The following is a 19,549-nucleotide window of genomic DNA, read 5'->3' as shown; positions in this document are numbered from 1 at the left end:
CAAAAGCACAGTGTGCAGTACTTTTCCAACTTGGTCTGAAAAATTTAATGCCATGATTTCATCTCAGGCTGGTAATGATTTAATGGGCATAACTGCTGCTCTCAGTAACTTGCAATATGAGCCAAAGGCCAATATCTACCAAGAGCCAACATTCCAAGAACACAACCAGTAAGATTTTCTAATAGTCTCATGTTAGTTTATACACATTAGTTTTGATGTTCATCCAACTCTTTCTTAATCTGTTCTCCAGGTATTGGTTTGCATTTCTCCCTAGTCACTTTAAACCTCTTTAAGCTTAAGCACATTTAAGAGTATGCACACTTTCTTTCATGTATTAAATTGCTGTGAAATGTTTCTATAATTCAATAGTAGATGAAATGATTGAAAATAGATTATTGGTCCTTATTTCTTACTTAAATTTTGCCTACTTCCAAAAGGATGTGTCTTATAATAAAATAAAGCTTTTGATAAAATAGTGATATCTTTCAACTATACTGTTTGTACATTCCTTGCATCTGAGTGCGATTACGTATCAGTGCCTTATGGTAAGGAGTGATGTTTCAGCTTTTGCCATTTTTCCTTCACCAGCCTGGGAGCTCCCATCGACCATGGCAGTCCTATTTTGACTTGATCCTGGTGGATGCACGGAAACCACTATTTTTTGGAGAAGGCACAGTATTACGCCAAGTGGATACTGTAAGTCCAAAGGATAACCTGTCTGCTAGCACACTGTCCTTCGTAGTTCTCCTTTCCCCACTCCTACTCTCAAACCTGTTTTAACTTATGAGTTACATATCTCTTTGAAATTAGAAGTTTTGATCTTTAATTGAGGTAGCAAAAAAAAAAAAACATTCAGAAGAATAAGTGACATTCACTTGAAGAATAAGTGACATTCACTTGGCTGGCTGGCCAAATTTTTAGGGCTAGATTATGATAGAATGATATGTATTACAAAGTCCATATTTTCTTTACACAGAAAACTGGCAAGCTGAAAATTGGTACCTACACAGGCCCCTTACAGCATGGCATTGTCTACTCAGGAGGTGAGTATGGTCAGACTCACGATGAAAGCTTTGGTGTCCTCCTGTCACAGTGCCACATTTTACTCTTTATTATTCTAAAGATACTATCTGCTAATGGTAAATATTTCAGTTACCTACGAATGCAACAGGAATCAGGGAGAAAATGTTTGAGAATTTGTTGGTATGTCCTAAGAATCTTTGATTTTCACTAGAAGGATTAATTTTTCTCCCTCCTTCTCAAACCTATTTGAAGCCTTTTCTCAGTGTCCCAGAATCATTTGGGGATGGGTTCTTAAAGAATTCTTAAGAGGTTTTCAAGGAATACCTGTGGACACAGATACATATTATGATGGAGTTAGAAACTGTTAAGCAAACCATCACAAAGGTAGATCCATGGGGGGAAATGATGATGATGCTTTCAGGGGGTCCTCTTCTCCAAAGCTGAGAAATGTCATTTTGTTGCTTTTGGGCTTGGTAGTCAGGAGTGCTCTGGTCAGCACAGTGGAGCAAAAGGCTTTGTCTTAGAGGCAATAAAAAATGATGATGATAAAAAGAATGGTAGGTCTTTACCTTTAAGACAGCTGAGCCCTTTTGCAGTCTGTCCTTCACATAATTTTAAGAATAAAATTATCAGTGTAGTAATTAAAGGTTATGGTACTTGGAACGTTGATTTTAATATGGAGACATTTTTCTCATTGTTCATTCCATTGTTTCAGGTTCATCTGATACAATCTGTGATCTGTTGGGAGCCAAGGGCAAGGACATTTTGTATATTGGAGATCACATTTTTGGGGACATTTTAAAGTCAAAGAAACGACAAGGGTGGCGAACTTTCTTGGTGATTCCTGAGCTTGCACAGGAGCTACATGTCTGGACTGACAAGAGTTGTAAGGAACCATGGCTCTTATTTTATAACCATTTGACATAGCTAGTTTACATCTAAATGGCCAGCATTGAATCAAACCTCTTTGATGAGCTATTACTTTGTATGCAGGGTGTCAGGGTGGCCAAAATATGGGCCCTGATTTTTGGATACCTCCTTCCCAGAATAGGAAACTTATTCATAGGACGCCAAAAGTTGAAGAGATAAGTTATTTTGTTCAGCCTTCTTCTTGAATCCCTTTAAGTTGAATACAGAATATTGCTATCCTGAGTTATTTTACAGTAGCAACTAAAATGTGACCCTGGAACTCCATTTTCCCCTAGTCCTTTATTTCTTTGACTATGCCTCAGTCTCTTAGCCACCAGCCCAAATCTGTGATTCTGGGGCAGTGTCAGTTCTGAATGTTAATTGCCTCCTGGGTATTTTTCATTTGCTCTTCTGAGAAGTAAAGAATGAGGTGAAATTTTATTCTCTGCGCTCCATTGTATACACTGAACTGAGCTGTGGATCCAGTTACATTGAGATGTTTGGCTCACAAGTGTTCCAACCAGCCCTAGAGAGCATCATCCACAGTGGTGGAAGGTCCCCACTCTGGAAACAGCCTGACTGGAGGGAATCCTGGCTCTACCATGTAATCTCTGCATCTCTTTGGGCAAGTTTCTGAGCCACCCTGTGTCTTAGTTTCCTCAAATGTAAAATGAGGATAAGTTGATGAGAATTAATTGAGGTAATAAATATATAAAGATAATAGATGACAATAGTGACAACCTACTCGGCCAGGCAGGGTGCTTCATCTGAGCCACAGGACACGAAATGATTTGAGTGACTCTTCTCAATTCTCCCAAAGAGGGTAGACAAAAGAAAAGTTGATTTATTATATAAACTGCATTAGGACTTAATTCTCTTGGGGAACCCAAGTTGATAAAGGTTGAAATAGAAAGCATGTGGTTGATGTTGGCTGTTACTGTTGTCTGTACTCATCATTGGAATTTTCCTTGCTAATGTTTCATCCACACTTTCAACTTTTCACCTAGGAGGTTTTAGAAATCTAGTTAATTTGGCTTTACTATTTACTGGACTGGAGACTCTGAACAAGTCATCCTATTCTCATTTCATTTGAAAACAGATTTGTTAACACTTGATTTGTAGACCACACCTGAGATGGGGTATGAATTGGTACTCTGTAAGCTTAGGAAGCAGTATATGGCTGGAAGGGAGAGAGCTGTGAGTAGGCCCTTAGAGGGTAAGTTATGGTGCTCCCCTGCTGCCTCTCACACTAAGTCCAAACAGGGTTTCAGTAGGTTTTCCTGAAAGGGAAGAAGGAATTCATTTTATATACTCCTCCTTGGCATGATAATGCCAAGCTTCACTTTTTGGTCCTATCTGTAGCCTTTCAATTTAGTTTCAGCAGCAGTTAAAAACTGTATACTTTATTTAAAACATTTTCCTTTTCCTTCCAAACCTGAACTAGCACTTTTTGAGGAGCTTCAGAGTCTGGATATTTTCTTGGCTGAACTCTACAAGTAAGTTTCCTAATTCCAAAAATTTCTCCCTAAAAATCTACCCTTTGGCAGTCACCTAGTTATGTGTCCTTTCTAGAGATTTTCACTGTGGAATTTTTTTTTTGTCTCCAGGCACCTTGACAGCAGCAGCAACGAGCGTCCAGACATTAGTTCTATCCAGAGACGTATTAAGGTATCCAGAGAGGATTTGGGAAAAACTTAAAAAATAAATATAATCTAAATGATTTTTTATCTTTCTGATGTTACATAGGGATTAGAACATAGCTGGAGCTCATTGAATATTTGTTGAATGAGCTGAGACTCAATCTTGTTCTTTGTTTCAGAAAGTAACTCACGACATGGACATGTGCTATGGCATGATGGGAAGCCTATTTCGCAGTGGGTCCCGGCAGACCCTCTTTGCCAGTCAGGTGATGCGCTATGCTGATCTCTATGCAGCATCTTTCATCAATCTGCTGTATTATCCATTCAGCTACCTCTTCAGAGCTGCCCATGTCTTGGTAAGTTAACACAGATTCAAACTACTGTTTACAGTTAAGATCTGCCTACTAGCTTTGTGGGATGATACAGGGGACAGATTGGAACAGTTCCTTCTGATTGCAGAGCCCACAGGCAAGTTATATAGGTGTTTGAGAAAGTGTGATCAGCATAGAGTGTTACAAGTACAACATTCCTCTTTTGATATCACAAATTGAGAGAAAAGGATTATCGTATCCCTAAATTCTTATACTGATCTAGGGCTGTTTTTTTCTGTGGAATAGGAAATAAGAATTTCTCCTCTCCCATCTTATCCAATATTAGGCTGTAGTAAAGGATCTGGATACCATTTTGGGGGATGGGGGAATGGGAAGAGGGATAAGCAGCTTTAGGTAGCTCTGTAATACTTATTTATCTTGGCTTAACCTTCTGGTCCAATGCAGACATAATGTTATATGGCCATCTCAGGGAGAGCTTAGGATTTGGGAAACAGCTACTTTTTTGCTCTGCCTGTTTTCTGAACCTCTTCATTTTGTTCTAGATGCCTCATGAATCAACAGTGGAGCACACACATGTAGATATCAATGAGATGGAGTCCCCCCTTGCCACCAGGAACCGCACATCAGTAGATTTCAAAGACACCGACTACAAGCGGCACCAGTTGACACGCTCAATTAGTGAGATTAAACCTCCCAACCTCTTCCCACTGGCCCCCCAGGAAATTACACACTGCCATGATGAAGATGATGATGAGGAGGAGGAGGAAGAGGAAGAATAAGGAAGAAAACCAAAACTCTGAACACCCATTGAACAAATTCTTGCAGGATTCACAGGAACAAAGAATGTTCCTGTTTGGGTTCTAGTGGGGGGAGGGGGACTCCATCAAAGGAACATCAGGAAGGATTCTGAAGACTTAAATATTCTAATCATAGAAGGATACTTGTTTTAGTTTTGTGTATCTACACTCTTTGCAGATGGTTTAAAATTGTAATGGAGTCTGTATTTGGAGAAAGTAAGGGAAAGTTGGCTGAACTGTATGCAGATGGCTTCTGTTATGGCTTGTGACTCTTTCCTTTGTCTTTTTTCATCATCAGTACGTCTTAGTGTATCTGTGTACACTAACAGTAGTAAAAGGTCTTGGGATGAAAGCAAGGAAGAGGGTGGGGCGAAATGATCTGTAAATGCTGAATGTTACAAATTGTGCTGTTATTCCAAAATCCAACTTTTTCAGTACATTACACAGTATTGTGTATGAGTGGAGAAGTAATATTGTTTCCATTATAAAATGTAGTCTTGTGTTGAGGTCAGATTTCCCTTTACAAGCCTCTAAGGGGCCTCAGGCTCTGGTAAGGCTGCTGCTCTATCAGTGGCTTTACAGGAATGGTTTCCAGGGGCTTAAGGGCTGGGCTGGCAGAATTATGTTAGGAGGCAAACTACTTCATCCGTGTCTGTGTTGGTGGCACAAATGCTTATTTGTTATTAAAAAAAGTAACCTTTTTCTTACCTATGATAAATCTGAAAAAGAATTTAGTTGAAAGTGGACAAAGGAACAAGCCCCACTCCCAGTAAAGGAGGAGCCCCTTCTTAGATTACTGCATAACGGAGTAGAATCTGCTAGTGTGGGTCACACAGTGGGGGCTCATGCTGTCCAGTGCCAGCCCTCCCTGTCCCCTAGGGTTGATTGCTGTATTTCAAAGCTGAGCATTAGAGAGACAAGGGCTCTGTAGGCCAGAATCTCGCTAGAGCAGAGGGTACAATCAGTGTGAATAAACGCACTTCAGATGCCAAGTGAAATCACTTCTTGTTGTTTTGAACAAGAATGACTTGTTACTGTATTCTTTAGAGTATTATAACCGCCTCACCAGTACAGTGAAAGTTATATTTCTAACAGTGATACAGACTCTAACCTTCATATATTTTCTTCCATTCTTACTGTCATTGGTCAGCAGGGGACGGTAATGGTAGATTAGCTGCTCTAGAATTCAATAAAGTGTAACATTTCTAATACTGACTTGGACCCCTTCCTATAGCAAAACTATGATAGCTGTTGGCCTCCAAGTGGGGTTAGGTTTGGTTAGTAACATCAATTTGACATCTCTTGAAATATACATTTAAAAAAAATGCTAAATGTACACAGTATCCCTTTTCGTTACAAAAAAATTCAAAAACTGATATGGTTAATAATTGATACGTTATAATGGGATTATGTTTTGAGTGCTTCATAGGCCTCAGTTTTTTCACAGAACGCTTTTTGGTGTAGGAATATGAGTTAAGGCTTTTCAGAAAATCTTCATTTATATAGGTCGGGAACACAGCTCAGTAACTCAGGCAAGGAAACCCTACTGTATTAACTTCAGTATATATAACTTTAGGTTGTCATGCCAGGAAACATACATTCTAACTGGAATATACTGGGAATATATGCTAAACTAAAAATAATTGGTTAGATAAGTTTTTGCTGATAGCAATTAGATGCTGTCATTTAAAAATTTTAGGGACTGTGTTTGTGGTCACCCCAGTTATTATTCTCATTCAAGATGGAAATGTTGCCTAGTCTGACATGGACTTTTTCTCAAAGCTAAATAATTTTTAAGTGGCTTATTACAGCTACAGAGTTAGAGGAGTACATTTTCATATTTTCCCTTTTACAACAAGGGATCAACATAATTGCTTTGCTTTAACCACATTTTTTGTACTGCATCCAATGAAGAGTTTCCTGACTTGGCATTCACCCCTTTTCTGCAACCCTTTAACTGTTTTCTGGAGTTTTGTGGAAGGTGGCTTTGTTAGTTTTGGGTGGTGGTTCAAAGATCCTGTGGAAGAATGGCACACTGGAGCATCGTAGGCTGCCATCTTGATAAACTGGAACTCAGTGTATTTTCCATGTCACAGTTTCTTCTTAGCCAGATGACTCTGGCAGTGGGTCCAAAGATTGAGACAAGAGAAGTACACAACTAGAATAAGTATGAATTCCACTGCTGATCACAGCTTTCTCTAGGACTACTAACTTAAAAAAACAAAAGGCTTTTTCCTTTTGGTTCCATGTAAGAAGCCTAAGACCCAGAGCAGAATGCTGCTGCTCTGTATATTACTGTTAGAAGAGTATGTTGGGGAGGAAGTGGTCATGGCAATACTCAGTGCAGCTGATGGGCATACCTCAGATTGCAGGTTGTTCTAGACCACTGGCAATAAAGTGAATATTGCAGTAAGGCAAATCATACAAATGTTTTGGTTTACCAGTACATATAAAAGTTATATTAATACTATAATCTCTTGAGTGTGCAATAGCATTATGTCTTTAAAAATGTACATACTTTAATTTTAAAATAGTTTATTGCTAAAAATGCTAACCATCACCTGAGCCTTCAGCAGGTCAACATCTTTTTTGCTGGTAGAGGCTCTGCTCTCAATGTTGATGGCTGCTAACTGATCAGGGTGGTAGTTGCTGAAGGTTGGGGTGACTGTGAGGATTTCGTAAAGACAACAATGAAGTATGCAACATCCATGGATTCTTCCTTTCATACAAGAATTCTCTAAAACATGTGATACTGTTTGATAGCAGTTTATCCACAGTAGAACTTCTTTCAAAATTGGAATCAACCCTCTCAAATCCTGCCACTGCTTTGTCAACTAAATTTATGTAATATTCTAAATCCTTTCTTGTCATTGCAACGATGTTCACAGCATCCTCCCCAAAAGTAGATTCCATTTCAAGAAACTACCTTCTTTGCTCTAAATAAGAAGGAACTCCTCATCTGTTAAAGTTTTATCATGAGTTTGCAGCGATTCAGTCAGCTCCATTTAAGTCTCAAGCCCCTCAAATCAACTTCTTCCAAACTCCTGTTCCTGTTCATATTTTGATCTTCCATGAATCATGAGTGTTCTTAATGGCATCCAGCATAGTAAATCCTTTTCAGAAGGTTTTCAACTATTTTGAAAGAGGACTATTTTTCTGAGTAGTTATTTCAACAGTGGGTTTAAAATATTCAGTAAACCATGTTGTAAACAGATATATTGTCATCCAGGCTTTGTTGTTTCAGTTATAGAACTCAGGCAGAGTAGATTGAGCAGAATTCTTAAGGGCCTAGGATTTTCAGAATGGTAAATGAACACTGGCTTCAACTTAAGGTCACCAGATGTACTCTCTAAGAAGATAGTGAGCCTGTCCTTGGAAGCTTTGAAAAGCCAGGCATTGACTTCTCTTCTCTAGTTATGTGCGCCCTCCTAGATGGCATCTTTTTCCGAAAGGAGGACGTTTCATCAACAATTATCTTACATCTTCTGGACAACTTGCTGCAGTTTCTTCACTGGCACTTCCCACTTCATCTTGCGCTTTTATGTTATGGAGATGGTTTATTTCCTTGAACCTCATGAACTAACCTCTGCTAGCTTCAAACTTTTCTTCAGCTTCCTCACCTCTCTCAGCCTTCACAGAACTGAAAAGAGTTTAGGGCCTTGCTCTAGATGAGGCTTTGGCTTAAGAGAATGTCGTGGCTGGTTTGATTTTTCTATCCAGACGTCTAAAACTTTTTCCAAAATCAGCGTAAGGTTGTTTCACTTAATCATTCATGTGTTCACAGGAGTACACTTTTAATTTCCTTAAAGAACTTTTCCTTTGCATTCATAACCTTGCTGTTTGGTATAAAAAGCCTAGCTTGGGTGAGCCACGGTGGCTCAGCAGGCAGGAATGCTTGCCTGCAATGCCAGAGGACCCGGGTTTGATTCCCGGTGCCTGCCCGTGTTAAAAAAAAAAATCCTAGCTTTTGGCCTGTCTTGATTTTCGTTATGCAACTCTCCTTTTCACTTTAGAGACCACCGTAGGGTTATTAATTGGCCTAATTTCAGCATTATTGTGTCTCAGGGAATAAGGAGGCCTGAGGAGAGCGACAGACAAGGGAACAGCAGATGGGTGGAACAGCTGAACACACACAATATTTATCGATTAAGTCCACCATCATCTATGAGTACAGTTCATGGTTCCCTAAAACAATTAGAATAGTAACAAAGATCACTGATCACAGATCACCGTAACAAGATCTAATAATGAAAAAGTATGATATTGTGAGAATTACCAAAATGTGACACAGACAGAAAGTGAGCACAAGCTATTGGAAAAATGTTGCTGACAGACTTACTTGGCCCAGGGTTGTCACACATCTTCAATTTGTGCAAAGCACAATAAAGAAGGTATGTCTGTAAATGGATTTGTTAAAACAAATTTTGAATTTCTTTTGTCAATAAATTAGGAAGCTTTTTCCTTTTTAATTTTCTTTTTTAACTTGAGTTTTAGGCCATGAGAAGACAGAGCTACCTTTTGAGAAAATTCTCCTATTTTGGAAACACTATTTATTTTCAGACAAGCCCCTCCTTGGATACCAGATGAAACACCCAACCTTACACTGACCAACAAGAACGCTGGAATACCCAGCAGCTGGCAAAAAGCACAAAAGACCACGTTCTAACATTCCTCTGTGAGTGGAATTGCCCAAAACGTTCATTTGCAAAGATGGTCAGATAAAGCCCTGAGGGTATATTTCAGGAAAGCTGTTTAAATCCAAGGAAGTTTAGTGTCCTATTTTTGACCTCTTGAGATTTTCTCCTACCTTAAGCACAGCTCTGCTGAGACCTAAAATAATAAAAAGGCAAGCCCTTCACACTGCCCTTTCTTAGATGCTTTTAGTTTTTGGTAGACCTAGAATAACTGTTATAGATCCTTAAATCATGTTAGTATTGTTTCTAAGAAATTTACAGAAGCCACATACAGTTACATGTCAGATTGATTTAAAAATACTTTGTCCATGTTTAGCTATTTCTAAATCAGATTTATTTCTTTAAGAAACATTTTGTCAACAACTTTAAAGCCCTGCCATTTTTCCAAGGCTGCCAGGGTATTTTAAAATACTCTGCTTTTTTCACCACAAATAGCCTAAGACAAACAACTGTGTTTTTAAGTCTGCATTAGGGTAGGAATCTTGTCCACATTCCATTTTATGGAAATTATTTAACCTCTCTTTGATGTTGGAAGAAAATGGTAACTATGATCCAACTACTGCTATATAGTTAATTACCCAGTTCCTCAAGGAAGGATGGAATTGTTGGGGACATAGTCACTGGTTTAGCATGAGGTCTCAATGCTTATGTTCTGACAGCATTCTTTCTTGGTGATTAAGACATAAAATAACTCAAAGTTTTCCTCAAATGGGACAATTTCAAAAGATACATAACTTTGGGATGTCCCAAGAATGAAAGCTCTACTAAGGAGCTACCTAAGCAGACTTGAAGGTAGAAGACAAATCATGCACCACTTCTAAGATGACATGCACACACACAGCAGCCAGAAGACAGAACCAGGTGACATCCAGTACCACACTGTCTCATGCAATATTTTATACTGGTCACTCACTGCTGAGTGTCTAGAAACGGCAGAAAGGAAATCATCTAAAAAGGAAGCAGGTTCATTTATAGAACGAATTAGACAGTTTTTCTGTTCTTTGATCTGATGATCATAAACCATTTTCCCTGTCCTTAGACGCAAGTTTCTTCATTCCAAGGCCACAACAATCTGACTTGTTCCAACAAAAGCATGTGATTTCAAAAGTGAGTATATAATTTGGTGAAGTCCCTCTGTGGAGTTTTAACAGAAAAAATTCTCCCAATTGGACACAGAACACTTCGTCTCAAACTTAAAGATCCCTGCTGCAAATACTGTTTTTTCCCAATTTAAAACGATGGCCAGATTTGTTTGTTCCTTTGTTTCTTCCCACAAGATACCTTTGCTCTATTTTTTTATTACTAGGTTAAGGGTAGATAAGATTAAATTAGATACAAATGCTTCCCCAAATGCTCTACTGTCCTCCTGAGTTCTTCCCAAAGCCATGTCTAGCCAGGGCTGTAGAAGAGGCCTGAAAGTCTGGTCCGAGAAAAACTTCCCACACAAACTGGAGCCCAGGCAGCTGAGCGCACATTCTTCCCATGAAAGACAGCATCAGTCCTTCCAAGTCTCACAAGTTCCTGAGATACTTAGAAGAGTTGCCAAGCAAACCTTCCAACGCTGAAAAATGTTTATTAAATGTTCAGATTTTTTTGAGAGAGGGTTCTCCCCAGAGGTAATCTTTCATTTGTGAGTATGGGTATTTTGAAGCAAGTAACTGGCTGGACCCACAGCCCTCAAGTCAATGACAGAAGAATTGTGGTAAAAAAAAAAGCCAGCTCAATCTAAAAATTCCTGTTATGTCGGCCTATTTCAGTACTCCAGAATCACCAATACCCTAGTAGAAAAAACCATCTGATTCCCCCTTAGAAACGCATATCCTTAGGCCCTTCAATCATCCACCAGGGGAGTTAGCATGACACCAGAATGTCACAAAGGAAAGAGCCCTATAACCATTCCCTTGTCCCAGCTTCTTGAAAGTAAGAGCCAGATGTGAGGCCTTTGGAGGGAAAATGATCAAACAATCATAGAAAGCAAAAGAGTTTATTAGCCATCTAATATAAAGCAACTTTTTGGCTTTAATAAGGAATCATCTCTTTATTACCTTCAAAAGTATAAAATACGTTTCCAGAAATCCACTGCAGGTTATAAAAATGTCATCAGTTCGTACCAGTCACTTTCTCTGTAAGACATTCTGATCAGTATCTGTACTCAAAAGTGCTGAGTTGAGCAGAGAGGTGCCAGCGGGCATGATTTGTTGTATAAAGAAATCCCAGAGGCCACCACAATAAAGCTTAGAGATAAACCAACACGTGTGTGCACCATGAGGATGCAGCGGGAAAGCATAGGCAAATCTCATCCTCATGGGAAGAAAAACTGCCTCCACTTTCCTTAGGGCATTTCCTGGGGGAAGCACAGGACTCATGTAGACAAAGTGAGTAAAGCAAGAAAAACCAATGCCACAAGCCAGGAGTGGATATGCCAGAGTGATTTCCTTCCCTGGCCCTGCCCTTCTTTCTTACTTGCACCCTAGGAAAGCAAGCAGGGTCCCAAGAAGATAACACTTCACTGGAATATAGATAAACATCATTCTTTCAGGGTAGTTGGGGCAGGAGGAAGGCTGGGGCAGTACTTCACTTAAATGCCTCCATCCACAGGACAAGTGAAAGTAAGAATAGATTGCAAAGACGATGGTTAAATGAAGACAGTAGGGAAAATAAAGGAGCAGTCATTAAGAGGCCTAATTCTTAGGGCATGATCCTCTGGAATGTAAAACAGGGACTAGGAGCAGAGGGGGGGAGATGGATTCCAAAAAGATGGCGTTTAGGCTAGATCACAGGAGCCCTGAAAATCAACTCTAAGATCTTCAGGATCTGGTCATATGATTGAGGAGAGTAAGGAGAGGAGTAGGAGTCTTGAAAAGAAGTAATGAAAGGGACTGGGGCCATTCACACGAGATGATTGGGTAGAGCAGGATGCCCACTAAATCTTTAAAAACATAACTCGCCACAATCAGGCTGGATATTTTTTAGCTTGAAGGTCAATCAACCATGCCTGCGCTGACCCTCCTAATGGCAGCGATACCTACAAAGCCATTCTCATTTTCAAGAGCCGAATGAGAGACCTGAATGAGGCCTTTGTTTCTCGCTTATCTTAGGGTAAAAAACAAAACAGCCATTTGCCCATCTGAACTGTGTGTTGTAAGTGACTGAGCAGACATCATGTGGGGCAATTTGAATATCCTCAGTGTCCATGTCTAGAAATAACTGATAGGGAACAAACTACAACTCTGGCAAAGGATAATACCTCCCTGGAATTGGCTGCACCAGCCTGTAACCCGGAGGCATCCACTTCTGTTTTACCATAAGACTTTGGGGTATATGTCCCAAGGAAATGTCCTTCTGTGCAGTCATACTGAGACCCAATCCCAATTTTCCCACCGGTAAAGCCATGCATTGGGTAGGAGACCAGAGTAGCACAAGGTGGGACTGCTGGCGTTGCATAGATGGAAAGAGGGAACACACATCTGCTAAAAGAGTGAACCAAAAAAATCATCATTTATCTAAATAGAATAGAAATAAAAATCTTTAAAACAATCACAAAATTTACAAATAAACTGATAAAAAATAAATAGAGATTGTAAATCTACATCATTGAATTATAAAATGCATTCATTATGACAATCAGCTTATGAAAACTATACATGTCACTTGTGCTTAGTTAAGTTTATATACACAGCCTAGAATACTGTGTTCAGAAAACTTCCCTGCTGAAAAGCATGAAATGTACACTATGATACAGTGAGTAAAGGCTATGGAAGATGAAAACTTTCAGAGCCAAGGCAATGTTGGCACTGGGCTTCAAAACCAAGAAAAGGCATATTAAGGACCTATATGGGCAGGCAGTTTCCATGGTCCAGGGAGGTGGATTCTGTAATCCAAGGAGGGTTAGACTGCCTGGTAAGGCCAGGCAACTGGAGGTGGGAAAGGAGAATAAGGAAGGAGGCTCTAGTCTCACAGCCATGTTGTACTACTACAAGGGGGAACCGACCCAGTCAGCAAGAAACCACTCTGAAATATTTCATGGAGGTACTTCAGATGGCCTGCCACAAGGTAGGACAACTGCCTCCATTCTCATCCCAAATACTCAAATATTGGTCGTTGGGAATAATATGGACCCAAGAGGAGGGGGCTAGGGAAGCCAGGGCCAACATGAAAGCAGCAACCTGTTTGTTTTAGAAAAGCAAACTGCCGCCCTCTCATCCGCTTTAAGGGGCAATCGAGAACTCTAGGCTCCATAGATGAGGGGCTTCAAAACAGCCCTCATCTTAGTCATAGACGATGTACTAATGGTAGAGGCATATGTACATAATAAATAATATAAAATAAAGCATATACATTTGTAGATTTAAAAGACCAAAAACAAGAAAAGTCAATGGACTGATAAACTCCATCTTTACAGATTTCAGACAGGAGTAATGAATCCTAAATTAGGCTGGGCTAGGGAATGAGAATTCTACAGACTTACTCTTCCCTACTTCATCTGCCCGGGAGCTAATTATACCCAAGGGGCCTGGGCCTCCAATGAAAAGGGCAGATACCCATGCTCCACCAAGCACATTCCAGGGAAATCTGGAAAGGAATCAGGCTCCCAAAGAATTGCCTAGTGAATCCATGTTGATCAGGGGTGGGCAAATGCCAAAAGGTATCATTTCAAGTGAAGAAACACAATGTTCCCAGTCATACTTCCAATTTGTTCATGGTCCCAATGGGTATTAAAACTCTGGAAAATGTTGTGTACTAACTCAAGCCTTTTTTATGATACATGTTAGATCTATGTGCCTATAAACTTTTGCATACAGACACCTAGAAATTTACTCTCTCGCCAACAGAACATTGTTTCCATGTTGGTTCAAGTACAACCTGGTATTTCCCATGAAAAGATATTTAAGACAATTCTAGTGAGATGATGTCAGTGGCTCTAACACATCTAGAAAAAGCCTACTTGAGGTGAGCTTACTCGAGAGGCCAGAGAAGGACAGAGGGCCCCAACCAAAGATGGCGGGAAGAAAGCTGTTCCAAGCTCTGCAGCTGCTATGAACTGCCATCTCTTCCTCCTATCCTGACCAGGGATTCTATTATATGAACCTTAAGGTAGGGAAGAAGGAAAACTAGCAATAAGCATTCACTACAGGCAGGAAGTTTGTAAGTGCCAGAGAAGGAGGTCCCACTCATCACAGCCTTGCAGGAAGGTGGTAAACAGATAAGCCTCCTTATAAGATTGGTGTTAAGTGTGCTCCTTACCTCTCGAATGGAAGAAAATGAACCTGAAGTTAGATAGGTGAGATCTCCTCTGTCAGCTCACTTGAACACAAATTTTTAAAGATAGAAGATTTGCAAATGACCCTGAGGTATAAAAATCCACTGAGTAAGTTGCACATTGATAAATTTACATTAAAAAATCTGAATCCCTCAAGTTACTTTCACATTCAACTCTCTAAACCCCTCCTAATTCTAAGTTAAACTACAACTCACCCAGACACCTTTGCTAGGAAAAAGCACCACCAGCCCAGAGCCCAGAATGGAATCAAACACGGCCAAGATTACAGCCTGTTTCCCTTGTAAAGAAACTTATGACCAGTTCAGTCTTGTGTTTCTCCTCGGCCCTTGACAAAAAAAAATCCGTCTCTGGGATGTAAGCTGAGAGGGCTGTTGACCCCACTGACACCACCCCCAAAGAGCTTGGGGCATGCAATGCAGCGCTCACAGCCAAGCCCACCTGGCCCCGTGCTGGCCATCCACAGGAACAAGGCAAGCACCTTCCTGTGCCAGCCCGAGGAGTCTGTCTGCAACCACCCCTGGGAAACACTGCAGTAACTTTGTCACTCAGGAGACTGCAGCCTTCTGGATCCAGGAAAGGCAAGGATGGTCACAGACCCCTGGCTGGTCTTCAGAAGGTGACAGGGTTCTTTTTATTCTCTTCTTTTTAGCCAACCAGGACACACGCTCAATCGCTCACTACCTACTTAGGTCTGCTCCTTAACCTAAGGGGAGAATTTGAGGGCATAAGTTCATGGTCCCCACTTTGCTCAAATTCCTTGTTGCTTTATTCTTAGGGAAAATTCAATTCTTCTCATACCTACCATCTATCTTCCTAGATTAGAAAAAGCTGGCCCTTTAGTTATGCAGTAGGGGGAGCAGCACAGGTGAGAATGTTCAGTTAATGTTCCATATTAGTGTGAAGTTCTGCATTCAACATTTACACAAAAGTTCCTTGAAATAAAATTAGAAAATGGGAAGATACCCCATGTCCTCCTTCTTGGGGAAGCTAATCATGTCTGCATGGGCACTGAGCTCTCTGCAGGAAGTGAGGGAGGAAAAGGGGAAAAGAACATAGTCAAACGTGGTAGCCTTTCAAAATCAAATTAGTTAAGAAACAAGTTTCAACTGGTTGACTAGAACCCCAATATCCATGTACAAATCTCAAGGTTCTGTTTTCCTAAGAGTTTAAATATATGATTATAGACTTGCCTGATGAATCTGGAATACAGAAAATGAAACAAAGAGAGAGAGAGAAAACCTCTAAGACAGTAAAACCAAGCCCCCTCATTGACAGAGGAGGCAGAGATCCTGGGGACTTCTGGTGACTAGGGATCCAATTCCAGGGGGAGCCTGAGGAAGGCCCGAGTGGCTGCTCAGCACAGGAGGCGGTCCTGCCCCACTCCACAGAGCCAGGGTTTGCAGCAGTGGCCAAGGAGGCCACTGCAGTGGAGGGTGAAGCCCTTGGGCCCAAAGGGAAGGTTTCATCACAGTGTGACACTCCGCACCCCTCACCCGGTGCCATGCATACGAAGACAGCCCCCCGGAAGACGACAATCCACCTGGCGAGGCTAAGGATTTAGCTACAGGGAGATTTCAACTAATTAACCGTCTTTCTTCACCTGGCTCCCATTTACCTTTTAGATAAAAGCTGCCTAAATTCTTCTAAGCCAAAATAATTCTTCCACTGCCCCAGAGAAACAGGAGCCAGCATTTCTCCTTCAACAGTCTTGGAGCTGTTTCCAGAGGGAGAACAGGGGCCACAAGAGGACTCCAGCCATCCAGTCATAAGTGCTGTTTGAAGAGTCTTGAGCTCTCCCCAAATCAGATATAATGAGTCAAATGCAAACCTTAATTCCTTCAGGGACCAGACAAATTATTTTGGATTCCCTGTTATAGAATAGTGTGGCTAATCAAAGGTAAAGAGAAGTTTAAAAATAATAATGAAATCTTAGGTGGCGAATAATTGCACCATCTGGGAACTCCACTGCAACTCCTCTATAGGAGAAAACTTTCCAGGAAGCCACCACACACTGAGCAAATAAGTCATTAAGAAATTGTCTGTTTCTCCCCAAAGTCAAGGAGGTAGCAGCTGGTATCCTTACTCTATATGCCGACTCTCTTGGTTCTTTAGAATTCATAAAGGGGCAGTGGGGATCTGAAAAAGATTAATACATTAATCTTGGTTCCAGGGGCTCCTTATAGCAGCAAGGCGTCCCCAAGACAGCTGAGGTGGAGAAGCAGAAGTAGGCCAGCAGACGCTGACAGCGGGACTCTGGGGAGAAAGACCACAGCTTGACAGACCTGGCTCTACCCAGATCACAGAGGGGTCACACACTGCCCGGGGCCCACACTGGCACCTCTGCTGGGGGAGGACAACCCCTCCTACCTGGCAAGGCCCAGGTTTCATTTTGTTACAGAGAATCTCGTCTCTGCACATTCCTACCAACAGTCCCAGTTACTGTGTCACATTGGCATCCCAGGCCAGAACATTTTGAGAAATGGAGACCTTTTAACTTGGATGGATCCACTTACAAGAGGAAATACTCATGATGCAGGGTCTCATGACCGTCACACTACATGGTGGGGTGCCACAGCAGGCCACGCAGCCCCCTCAGGGGATACTCCCTATGGCCCTCTGCTGAGTGATGCCAAATAGCACCTTCCAAAGAAGAGATTCCAGGACTAACACCCTAGAGGAAATACTGAGCCACCAAACTGTTCACCAGGAGGCCAGCCCAGCATTCCGCTGTCTACTCCCAACCACAGCCCCCGGCCCCTACAAAGCCCAGCCCCACTCCACCCACCTGGGGCAACAGACCTCCTACCTTGAAGAGGGAGAAGAAAACTGCACCGCTGCTTACCCCAGTCTTCGTTTCATTCAGTAAGAACAAATGGGGTCATGCTATCTTCTTTGCTAGTGGCTGGATGTAGTGTGTACTGATAATTCTATATGAAAACTATGGTCAGTAAGAACGCATTTCTGTGTAAGAATATTGCCAACAGAATGCACGTGTCCCTTGAGCTAACACTTAAAAAACACATATAGTAGTTGAGAATTCAGTCACTTGGCAAATACGTCCTGATATTAATTTCACTACACATGATGAATTTGGCACTGAAATAAAACAGAGACACACATAAAATGGCCACAACACACATTTGGTTTCTGAATCCCTGTTTGGGGCCAAACTGACCCTAGCTGTACAGGCAGCCTCTCTGGCATAGGCTGCATCTGAGGCAGGGGGCACAGAGGCCATTGGGCAGGGGACACAGCCACTGCTGGGCCCCATGTGAAGGGAGAAGGGGGAAGAGGGACAGATGGCTCTCAGGAAGGTTCTAGGAATGCCTTCTCGGCACAGTGAAGAGCACAGCTGGGAAGTCGAACTCCTTCTCTCATAATTACATACGTCCCAGTGGGGAGGGGAGGAGCTCTGACTCCATGTCACATGTTTACCGAAAAGCCCTGTGGAAGATTTCCATTTGGCGTCTGTGTAGCAGCATCTTAGATTAACAAGGTGGGTGACAGTGCTCTGTAGGCTTGGGCACTGGGGAGGGGAGGAGGGCTGGCTGAGCCACAGATCCCAGGCTCTAGGAATGTCAGGATAAAGTCAACTTGCCTCTTGCCAATGATAAACCATGGGTTTAAAATTCATTAAAATTCATTTTGGTGATAAAAAAAATCCTTAGGGGGGCGAAGAAAATCACATTCCCAAGCAAACGTTAAGCCTTCCTGAGGAAAGGGGCACAGTTAAACATTAAATTGTACAATACTGAGCTCAGAGAGGCCACTGCGAGTCCCTCTGTAGGCGACAGCCCACAGGGATGACAAACTTGGCAGGTTCTGCATTAACAGGGTTTTTTCATTCGACCTTCAAGTTCAACAGCAACAGCCACTGGGGCATAGAGGAAGGGTGCCCCTCACTGGGCAGGCCAAAGGAGGCCACCGGAGGGGCAAGTCCATCCAATTAGGGTCACATCATGGGAATCACAGCAGAGTTCAGACAGAACAACTTAAAACTCTGCAAAAGACAGCTTTTAAAAAAACATGATCTCTTGGAAAAATAAATTGCAACAATTTTCAAATTCATGCAAATTGAAGAAGGAGGAGAATGAATAATGATAAAAGGTACAGCTGAAAAAATAAACATAATTCTATCTGGGTGGAGGAAGTTCATCTCCCAAATCTTGGCGGCCGTGCCCTAGCTGTTGATTTCGTGTCTCTGTTTGCCATTGTTCCCCTCACCGTCCTCTGCTGCTTCCAGGAAGGGGACAAAGTCTTTGGTCTCAAAATGTTCCAGGATGCAGCATGGCGGACAATCTTGGTGTTGTGGTCAGACCAAAGGCCCAGGCTGAAAAGACTGAGGCCCGGCCCGGGCCCTCGGGAGTGGAAGGGACGGCGGGCGGACGCCGCTAGATGGCGCCCTCGCTGTGCAGGCTGTGGTTGGCCTTACTGTGCGCCACGCAGTTCTGCTCGTTGAGCAGGTTGGCCGTCTCGTCTGGCAACCCATCGTGCAGCTCCGTAAGAGTCAATTCAATTTTAGTGTTTTCACTGTCTGAAGACTGAGGAGTTTTGTCCATCCGGGATGCCATCAAGGCATTTTGGTATTGCTGTCTTGAGATCTGGGGCCAGAAAATGGCATGGAAAACAAACCAAGATAAGGCTCATTTGTAGGCTCTGTTGTCTCTACACATCAGCCTCCCTGAAAGGCCTGCAGGAGGCTCTCCAGGAGAAAATCATCCTGGGGTACAAATGCGTATGGATTTTAAAGTTCAAGTTGACTTTGGTGAACAAGTCTGTTCTTAACTGACAGATGCTCATTTCCAATTTTGTCTCAAAAATTTCATAAAGACTAGAAAATGGATACAGGCTTCCATCAGCTAAAGCTGGCCCA

At 41.8% G+C, this 19,549-nt stretch overlaps 2 protein-coding genes across 12 annotated transcripts in view; one reads left to right on the top strand and one right to left on the bottom strand.

Moving 5' to 3' along the window:
• The window catches only part of NT5C2 (5'-nucleotidase, cytosolic II), a 129,154-nt gene extending 123,244 nt beyond the window's left edge, over positions 1–5,910 (top strand). For all 10 annotated transcript variants that reach the window (XM_077125894.1, XM_077125898.1, XM_077125896.1 and 7 more), the window contains 7 exons: positions 589–696; positions 977–1,043; positions 1,739–1,909; positions 3,377–3,428; positions 3,540–3,600; positions 3,752–3,928; positions 4,447–5,910. In XM_077125894.1, the coding sequence (XP_076982009.1) occupies positions 589–696; positions 977–1,043; positions 1,739–1,909; positions 3,377–3,428; positions 3,540–3,600; positions 3,752–3,928; positions 4,447–4,683 (873 nt within the window). In that variant the 3' untranslated portion in view covers positions 4,684–5,910. The remainder of the gene's footprint in view (positions 1–588; positions 697–976; positions 1,044–1,738; positions 1,910–3,376; positions 3,429–3,539; positions 3,601–3,751; positions 3,929–4,446) is intronic.
• CNNM2 (cyclin and CBS domain divalent metal cation transport mediator 2) overlaps positions 3,974–19,549 on the bottom strand; it is a 173,749-nt gene continuing 158,173 nt past the window's right edge. For both annotated transcript variants that reach the window (XM_077125892.1, XM_077125893.1), the window contains one exon: positions 3,974–19,277. In XM_077125892.1, the coding sequence (XP_076982007.1) occupies positions 19,068–19,277 (210 nt within the window). In that variant the 3' untranslated portion in view covers positions 3,974–19,067. The remainder of the gene's footprint in view (positions 19,278–19,549) is intronic.

The sequence above is a fragment of the Tamandua tetradactyla genome, chromosome 13 (assembly GCF_023851605.1).
Source record: "Tamandua tetradactyla isolate mTamTet1 chromosome 13, mTamTet1.pri, whole genome shotgun sequence".
NCBI lineage: Eukaryota > Metazoa > Chordata > Mammalia > Pilosa > Myrmecophagidae > Tamandua > Tamandua tetradactyla.
This window is presented reverse-complemented; position numbering and strand designations above follow the sequence as displayed.